Source organism: Chinchilla lanigera, unplaced genomic scaffold (assembly GCF_000276665.1).
Source record: "Chinchilla lanigera isolate Chin_1 unplaced genomic scaffold, ChiLan1.0 scaffold00103, whole genome shotgun sequence".
Lineage (NCBI taxonomy): Eukaryota > Metazoa > Chordata > Mammalia > Rodentia > Chinchillidae > Chinchilla > Chinchilla lanigera.
In genome coordinates this window covers 253,266-262,682 of record NW_004955504.1, presented here as the reverse complement: position 1 = coordinate 262,682, position 9,417 = coordinate 253,266, and the positions used below count along the sequence as shown (strand labels likewise).

At 59.5% G+C, this 9,417-nt stretch overlaps 1 protein-coding gene across 2 annotated transcripts in view; it reads left to right on the top strand.

Moving 5' to 3' along the window:
- The first annotated feature begins 2,050 nt into the window (after positions 1-2,050).
- Slc9a3 (solute carrier family 9, subfamily A (NHE3, cation proton antiporter 3), member 3) overlaps positions 2,051-9,417 on the top strand; it is a 34,441-nt gene continuing 27,074 nt past the window's right edge. For both annotated transcript variants that reach the window (XM_005407000.1, XM_005407001.2), the window contains exon 1: positions 2,051-2,300. In XM_005407000.1, the coding sequence (XP_005407057.1) occupies positions 2,093-2,300 (208 nt within the window). In that variant the 5' untranslated portion in view covers positions 2,051-2,092. The remainder of the gene's footprint in view (positions 2,301-9,417) is intronic.

Here is a 9,417-nt window from a genome sequence, read left to right as displayed (position 1 = left end):
CCCATTTGTCCATCCCATGAGCTCCAGAGACCAGGTGAGGAGTAGGGTGTGTCCCGTACTCAGTGTGAGAAGCTCAAGAGGGGCTTGCATTGGCTTAGTGGTTTAAAGGGAGGTGTTCAAGTACCTTAAAGTTATTAGAAACTGACTTTCAACTCATACCTGTCAGCAGATACATAGCTGTCTAAATTTTTGCCTCTTTATTCACAAACCACACAAATGAAACACAGAATCAGAAACAAAAGTGATAGACTACATTTTTTCACTTCTATTTCCTGTGAAGTACAGGTGCTTGTGGAGGGTTAGACAGATGACCCTTATTTGGGGGCTATAGGCTAGCCTTCCAGGGATGGCAGACAAACCATCAGATCACCCCTGCACCCTGCCCAGCTCCAGGGGGCGCTGTTCACACAGCCTGCCTCTGCAGACACAGCCTGGAGAGGAAGGAGGCAAAGGGCTGCCTGCCCAGCCCCAGCCACCACCGGGTGTGCAGCACACCCCTAGCCAGACTTCTGCCTTGAGGGGTGTCCTCACAACATGGGCAACACTCATCAGCCCCAAGCTTCCAGCCACCAGGCCCAGGGCACATGTTCTGCAGGCCCTGCCAAATGCCCCACTGGGCTCCCTTTGCCCACATCCTTGTGGGGGCTCCTTGCTTCCCTCTCAGTCAGGCTCACACCTGTGTCTCATGCAGCACCCTGCTCTCTGCCCTTTGAACTGCTGTGGCTCCCAGAGGCCCCGCTGCAGGCCCCGCGCCAGACAGGCAGGGTGACCGGAGGCTCTGGACAGCACAGTCCCTTCTTGTGCCCAGGAGCAGCGGTGCCAAGAGGACAACCCTCCTCCTGGCCCCCAGGAGTGCAGGGAAACAGCAAAGAGATCTTCTGGGTTGGAGTCAGCCTGCTCCCATCCAGTGAGCCTTTCTGGGGACTGGGGACACATGAGCTGGCAGCAGCTGCAACACCCAGGGCCACGCTCGGGGTTGGTCACATACTTGTGGTACTGTGCGCCAGACCCTGTGTGGGCTCGGTCCTGCCCCTCCGCCGCTCAGCACCCAGCCACCTCTGCCACACAGACCACTTCCTGTCATTAGGAAATGAGAGCCTCAGGGAAAAGGCCTCCAAATCCGCACTGTCCCTGGGCTCCTGGGAGCTCCAAAGTGTGCTGAGACGTCATCGGCAGATGCCCCACCTGTCCTCTGCCCACCATGTGTATCACTGCCTGCAGGCACTGCACCAGCCCCGGGACAAGCTGCTCTCTCTGGGAACATGTCCCTCGGGGAGGGCAGGCATGGCCAGCAGATGGCCTGAGCCGATGAGCTGAGCCAAGAGCCAGGTAGGGCTCAGCATCACAGCTGTGAGCCCAGGGGGCCAGCACAGGACACGGACTAAGGCTGGAGGGAGGAAGTCGTCCAGGTGGGAAACTCCAGGGGGGGAGGTCAGCAAAGGAGATGAGTCCATGGAGCTGGGTCTTTCTCTGGACCACCCAGGCACTGTGGTGAAGGGTGGCATAGGAGCTGTGCTTGTCTTGGGAAGCCTGTGGGCGCAGGGAAGCGCCCAGTTTGCAGCCCTGACCCGGAGGTATGAAGGGCAGAGGATGGAGATCTCAGCTGACGCTGGGAAGGTTTCCTCCTAGCAGGTCCGAGATGCCTGAGCCCTCTGAACTCCTGGTGGGGCTTGGAGTCGGGGACAGTCAGTGGGCCGCAGGAGCGCGGAGAGAGGGCACAGCCCGGCCCGCTCGCGACTGCTGTCAGCCCTCCTGGGTACGTACGCTACGGTTGTGCTCAGGGTCCTGGGGCCCCTGGCCCTCAGGGCAGCTGTGCAGGACAGCCAACACTACCTCGGAACTGCCCACCCACTGTCGCATCGGTGGGGACCCGGCCGCTGCCCACCAGGAACCGCCTAATCTTTGTGGGCTCGGACTGGCTCGCGAGCGCCTGGCAGCAGCAGTGTGCGGGGCCAGGCGAGCCCGCGCTCACGTGTGCGCGGGGAGACGGGGAGGCGGGGAGGCGGGGAGGCCCCGCCCCGGGGCGGAGGGTGCGGGATTAAAGGCCAAGGGAGGCGGTCAGGTCTGTAGCGCAGTGCGGACGCAGGGGGCGATGTCTCGGCACGCGGGCCCCCTGTGCTCTGTGCTCGGGGCGCTGGCGCTGGCGCTGGCGCTGCCGCGGGCTGGGGCCGTCGAGGAGCAGCCTGGCGGTGCGCACGGTGCCAGCCAGGGCTTCCAGATCGTCACCTTCAAGTGGCACCATGTTCAGGACCCGTACATCATCGCGCTCTGGATCCTCGTGGCCAGCTTGGCCAAAATTGGTAAGTGTCTGCCCGGTCGTCAGTGGTTGCAGTCGGAAGGCTTGCCCCCGCCCCCCCGCTGCGGATGCCTCTGCATCCTTTCCTCCGCCTGGGGAGGGAGCCGCAGTGGGACAAGGAGCAGGGTCCATCCGGACGAGAGTGAAGGCAGAGTCGCGGTGGTCACCGAGCAGTGGTGGCAGGGACAGCCTTGCATGCCCCTAGCTCCTGTCTGGGTCTGGGTCTCTGCCCGGGTCTGCCTGGGTGTGGAGCTCTCTGGCTTTATTTATTTTTGCCTTTTTGAGACAGGGTCTTGCTATGCAGTTCAGACTGGACTTGAGCTCACTTTGTAGCCCAGGCTGGCTTCAAACTTGCAAGGATCTTCCTGCCTCAGCCTCCCGAGTGCTGGGATTTCAGGCATGCGCCAGCACACCCGACTTCCCTGGCTTTATTGCCTGGAGAGGAATGCCCAGTGGGGTGCCCGGGGTGATGCTGGTTCCAGAGTAGAAAAGAAAAAAGGATGTTGCTCATGGGGAAGTCCAGTGAAACCCCGAGAACGCCCACAGTTTTCCTGTGACTGTCCCCTCTGGACCCTTTCCTGGGCCCCTAGACTCAGACTGTTGAGACAGATGCGCCTGCATCTAGCAGAAGAGGGCTGGCTTCCTGCTGTCCCTCCCCTCTGTGTGTACCCATGCCTCTGCCCCTCAGTCCCTTTCACTCTACTTTGTGTCTCTTAGAAGCTCTTCCAGATCCGTGTGCCTCAGCTCTGGGCTCTGCTGGTAGCCAGGTCTCCTTGCTGTGTCCACTGGGCTTTCCAAGCAGCTGTGGGGAAATTTACCTGAGCTGTTTACTCAGGCAGGCATGGCCAGCTTGGTCGTGGGGTTCAGAGACCCCTTTCGTAACGCTCCTTGATGTGTATGTTAGGTGTCTCTGGGCCAGTGGGGGCAACACCGTGTCCACACCAGGCTGATGGATTGGAGCCTGGCAACCCGGGCACTGGCCAGCAGGTCAGCTGCACTCTGCCCTGGGCTCTGCCAGTCGAGTGTGTTATTCACTAGGAAGAGCCCAGCCCTGTGGGTCTCCAAGCCCTGGGACTGGTCCTGAGAGGGCGCCTCAGGGGTTGGGGTGGTCCTGTTCCAGCTGTCCTCCCATGGGCAGTGTAGAGCAGGACCTGCAGGGTGCTCAAGGGACCAGCCGCCGGCCTTGCTTACCCTGGAGGAGGGGTGGTTCCAAGGACAGCACAGGGGACCTGGGCTCTTGGGAGGAACTCTGTGTGACAGAGGAACTGTGGGTCTCACCCCTCTTCTCTGGAGGCCATGTGTGGGTCTCACCCATGAACAGGCAGCTTGGTGAGGGGGCGGGGCCTCCCCCATTCTAAACAGGAAGCCACTGCCCAGCCTGGCCTCTCTCCACCCTTCATCCTCACCTACTTCTGACCTCTGGGGCCAGGGTTTGCTGAGCTGACCTCCAGGTCCCTCTTCTGAGAGTCACCTTCTCACACTACACTGCAGGTTGCATGTGCACCTGCAGCCCACCTTGTGTCTGAGTCCCCTGAGACACATGCGTACCTTCGGCCCTCGGGCCTCCTGAGTAGACCTCAGTCCACAGGCCTCATGACCCCCACCCTGCTCAATGTCAGCTCAGCTGGCCAGCAGCCTCCTGCTCACACTGAGTCCCTGGGGCCCTGAGGGATGGTCACAGCCTTAAGGGTACAGGTGCCACCACCCATGCACCCTCAGTGGCCCAGGACAGGAAGAGGGAGAGCCACTGTCCAGCTGTGGAGGGCAGAGATGCCACACCAGCCCCTCCTCAAAGTTCCTTCTCCTTGAGGGACTCTGGACTTGTTCAGACCCCTGCTGACCCCGCCCACACCTCAGAAACTCCCAGCCGCCTCCACAGGCAGCCGACCTTGGGCACCTATCCCTCTAACCCTACCAGAGCTTCTCTGCCTTCCTGCTGTACACCCTCTTCCTGTACACAGGGGTGGGAGGTGCCCCTTCCAGCCTCAGGGCACTGATCCTGCTGTCTACCCTGTGTCTCCTTCACCATCATGGAGACGACCAGATCCTTCCAGTTTCATGGTGCCCTCAGAAACTCTCCCAGCAGGAGAGGCTAGATTCACGTGGCCTTTCTAAATGTGTTGAGTGTCCCTAATGCCTGTGCCCAGCCTGTGGTTAAGATGATCAGGGTAGGGGATGACTCTGACCATGGACACAATGGAGAGGGCAGGCGCCTGGGGCCAGGGAGCAGCACAAGGTCAGGGGGTGGAGGTCAGGTTCTTCAGTGGAGTTGGGAGGGTGAGAACTGTGTCCTCTGGCCAGCCCAGGGCTCCTGGGGCCCAAATCTGTAGCAATACCTGTCAAACTTAGTCTTGTCCTGTAAGGACTGGAAGCCTGGACTGAGGTTCACAGCGTTCTGGGCCTCCCCAAAGTTGATGACTGGCCTGGTGCCCAGCTCTGCAGGTCACCTTGTACCACAGCCACTCGGGGCAGGAGGCTCCTGGGGGATCCCAACTGCTCCAGGGAAGGTTGTGTTGGACAGAGAGGGAGGCTGGAACGTGGAGCTGAGCAAGGCCTGGGAGGCTGCAGGGAGGCCGGGGTGGAGGCCCTGTCAAATCCACTGATGATTTTGCCACCATCAACACTGTTCAGAGGGTGGGAGCCAGCCAGGCCTGGGCTCTGACCAATGCTCCAGCCTCCAGAGGCCCCAAGAATGGCACTGAGGCACTGCAGTCTCTACAGCAGGGTGGGGACGAACCTGACACCTATGAGGTTCCTGGAGAGAATCAATGAGGGGTCCTGCTGGAAGTGGGACAGGCCCTGAAAGTGCCCAGGCCACTGAACTGTGGCCTGAGTCCTGTATGCAGTGCTTACTACCCGAGCGGCTGTTGAGGGGAGGTAGTGCGTATCCCTGTGGTCAGCAGTATTCATGGACCCCTCTTGGTCACCAGAAGGGCAGGGATGCAGTGTGAGCTGGGACTGGGAGAGGGTAACCCTGGCCTGCAGGATCCATGGCTGTGAGTGGCTATGGTCCCTGTCACCACCCACTGCTGTGTTCTGCACCCCAGGGGTGTTTCTACTGTCCTTTCAGCTTTTACAGGGTCTGCTTTGGAGTTTGGGCTCTGCCCTGACCCCTAGAGGGAACGACATGGCAGGACCAACAATTGAGTGGTATCACTGTCCCCTGACCCTGAACATAGTGGCTCCCTCTTTGGGGTCTCTCCGTGTGCTGGAAGAGGCTTCCAGGAGCACAGCTCTGAACCCCAGTCCTCTGCTTCTGGCTCATTAGTGCTTCCTTCTTACTTGGGTCGGGGCATGGGAGGTCGGGCTCTCTGTGGCTTCCGTCCCTTCTTAGACATGGGATGGGGTTGGCTTTCCATGGTGGTCTTCCTAGGGTGCCTTGTGTCACAGATGTGACTTCTGTCCAGGTTCCTGCCTGAGACAAGGATTTCTTCCAAGAACAGTCTCTGTTCAACACTTGCCTTATATTGCTGGGCCATGGGGGGATGTTTGGGCTGGAAACAGGGTTGAGGTTTTTATCTTGTGTGCCCTGGCCCTGGGGACAGGGGTGCCTGTGATGGTCCAGGCCTGTCCTGCATTTCTGCTGGGCTCTGGCATCCTTGCCACATGGCCCACGCTCTCTGGGATTAGATTGTCCTTGGAGGAAAGTAGGAGAGGACCTAGGGCAAGCATGGCCTAGGGAAGGCCAGAGTGAACCCAAACCCCCAGTGGACCTGCCTTCCAGGAGAGGTGGAGTCAGTGGGTCCTGGTAGACCCCAGGCCCAGGAGAGGTGAGGTGGTGGGCTTGGAGCTGGAACATGTATCTGAGGCCCGGAAGCCGTGGCTCTTCTGGGTCTGCATTGCAGTGTGTGTGAGGAGGGAGGTGAGAAGTCTCCTCTTGCAGCTGGACATGAGCACAGGCTGTGAAACCCTGTGGACTTTGGAGCTGAGGCATCTGACAGATAGTGGTATGGGCAATGTGTTCCTTGCCCAGGTGGGTACCCACTGCAGCAATGTTCCTGGGGCCTGGGCCTCATACTCTGTCTCTGTGGTTGTGAATTTGCTCAGTCCCCAGCCTTGGATCCTGGAGTGTATTTAGAGTGGGTCCCACTGATTGTACAATCTCCAAGTCTCGGTGGTGACCAGTGGGGCTGCTCTGTCCTGTCTGTGGCATGGGCCTTGCCCTGGAGCTCAGTGACTTCTGGGCATCAGGGTGCTTGGTCTTGGGTCCTGGGCCACAGGGAGCTGGGTCTCCTGGTGGCCACTCTTGGGCAATAGGTCTTGGCCACATCTCAGCACCAGGACCTCACCCATTCCAGCTGAAGCCAGACTCTGCCTGCCTGGTTCTGTGTCGAGCCCACTACCTGTCCTGTCCTCCTTCCCAGCACCACCCCTGCCCACCTGTGTGCTCCAGCCTGCAGCCCCAGGTTCTTCTGGGGGGCCAGAGCCCAGTGCAGGCAATGTCTGCCCTGGTTGCACCTGTGACTGCAGGCCTGCAGGCTCCAGCAGAGCTGAGAGTGGATAGACACACATGGGAGCACGAGGGGTGAGCAGATAGGTGCACTCACGCAGGGGAGGGAGAAGGGGAGGTGTGGAGCATGTGGCCACACTGGATGAAAATCAATGCATGGAACAGATGCCACTGTCCCACCTCACGGGTCCATGAAGCACCTGGACACCTGGCTTGGTGGAGGACTGCTGTGTCTGTGCAGAAGAAATACCACAGCTGCTTGCAGGTCATACTTTTGCCACACTTTGGGGAGCCTTTCAAAGAATGGATCCTCAAACCAGCATTGTGGCCCCAGCTTGGGGCATTATGGATATCAGGTCTGGGGGACCAGTCAGTGCCCACTCAGGTTCCCCTAGGGTGTCCAGTTCCCCCACCTGAAACCTGCTACCACCTTAGTTCTGCCTCAGAAATGATATAGACCCCTCCAGTCTCATCCTCGGGCCTCAGAGCTGCAGACACCCTCAGCGCTGTCATTCATTGCTGGACCAGTCCCATGCAGGCCCCTCCCAGGACACGAAAGCACAGTGGTCACATTCGGGGCTTGAGTGGTCAGATTTGCTCTACTGACACAGTCCTGGGCTCCAGACTTGAATTTTCATTCAATAAATGTTTCCTGCCCACCATGTGTCAGCCCTGCTAAGTAGCTTTAGGAAAACTGAACTGAAATCACTGTGGGTGTAGCTGTCCTGTGGTCCAAGACAGATATCATGCTCAGTGAATGGCGCAGCGAATGGAAGAAGGCAAAACCTACCTGCTCCATGGGGAGGGGAAGCACCTTTCAGGTTGAGACTGGCAGTGAAGAGGTCCCAGGGTAGCACTGTGGAAGTATTTGAGTGTTGGGGGAAAGTCAGAGTGGCCAGCAGGGTGACCAACTGTTTGAGTCCGGAAAGGCCCCAGGGGCTTCTGGGCTGAGAAGTGTTGGCCCAGGTGGCTCCCAGGTGGCTCTGGCCGTTGCGTGGTGAGCAGGGCTGCTGGGTGCAGACAGAGCTCGGGGCTCTGGGTGCCCTGGCTGAGGATGGGCCTGCTCGGAGGTGTGGTGTTGGCACATCCCTTTGCTTCGTGTGGCTCTACTGGTAAAATGCTCCGCAGAGACGACCGTGTGAGCTCAGCGTCCATGCTGAGACATAGGAAAAAGCCCGCGCTGGTCCAGGCCCAGGGGGCGCAGGGGTGACGCAGAGCGGTGAGGGCTGGGGGCACAGGCCACCCCTGATCCCTGGTTACCAGGCCAGGATGTCTGGCTGTGCTCAGCCATGGTGAGCATCTGGATAGTTGCCAGCTATCTTGAGAGGCTCCTGGGCTGGGCGGAGGGCTGTTAAGCTTGGCCATGGTGGCCTTTCTGGGGGCTTCCAGTACCTGCCCATGTCCACCACTCAGGGCCATTTGCCCAGGAAGAGCACAAGCTGGACTCAGGCAGAGTAGTGAGGGGAGCAGAGGGGGCTCCCATCTGGCACAGAGCAGCAGAGAGAGCCTGGGGGGCCCAGGGAGGGACATAAGGAACCCATGGGGGCACATGCAGGGAGCAGGGGTCAGGCAGCTAGGCCTGCAGTGGTGGACTTTCCCCCGGGGTGGAGGAGCCACATCAGCTCTGCATCCCCCAGAGAAGCTCTCCCTAGGGAGGGACTAGGTCAGCACTTGCCTGGTTCAGCCTCCTGGGGGGGACCACAGCCCAGTTGTGGGAGCCACCCTGGCCAGGGACAAAATTAGGGTCCTGAGGATGCAGGGTGCAGGGCTCCCCCTCCAGGGAGGTGGGGGCTGGGCTGGTCACTCATCCGGGTGAATCAGGAAATCTGAATTCACCACCTGCAGAGCGGATGAGCAAAGTCCATGGGCTGAGTTCTCCCTGGGGAAGGGCTTCTTGCAGGCCAAAATGCCTGTGCTAGGAGCCTTTGGAAACATGCCAAGAGTAGGCATCACCAACTTGGCGAGGCTGCTCTGAGTTTGGAGCTGCTGAGGGCTGTGCTGGCCCTACAACTGTACCCTTGGGTGTGGCCACTTGCTTCATCCTCTTGAGGTCTGCCATCCACTCCTGTCACAGCGAGGACCATGATGAGGATGAGGCAGGGTGGGGGCTGTGCTAGCAGGATGGGGCAGCAGGGCTCATCTTGGTCACATGGGACAGAGGAAGGGAGCAGAACAGATGTGGAAGGAGCCTTGTGAGGTAGACGCCAGGAACCTGCAGGTCTGGGAGAAAGAAGTGTGCTGTGTGCCAGCACTGCAGGTGTGTGCTGTACACATGACTGCTGGGCATGACTGGAGTGCACATGCTGCTGCTTGTGTGGGTGTGCACAGGTGTGTGGAGGTGTGTGATCATGCAGCACATGCATGTGCATTTGCATGTCTGTAGGGGAGGGTGCCTGTGCATGTCCAGATGTGATCGAGTGCACATATGCAATCTTGTGTATGTGTGCTCCTGTGATGCATGTGTGCACAAGTGTGTGGTGTGTGTGCACGCTTGCCCTGCCCTTCAGTGGTGGCTCTGTGGTTTGAGCCTATGGGGCTAAGCCCTCTGTGAGGTGGTGGACTGGGCCTGGCCACCCCTTGGGGACCTGTGGGTAAAGAGGGATGGCGGTGAGGTGTAGTGGACCTGCTGAATGGTCATGTCATAGTCACCCTCACACATTCGAGGGTGTGT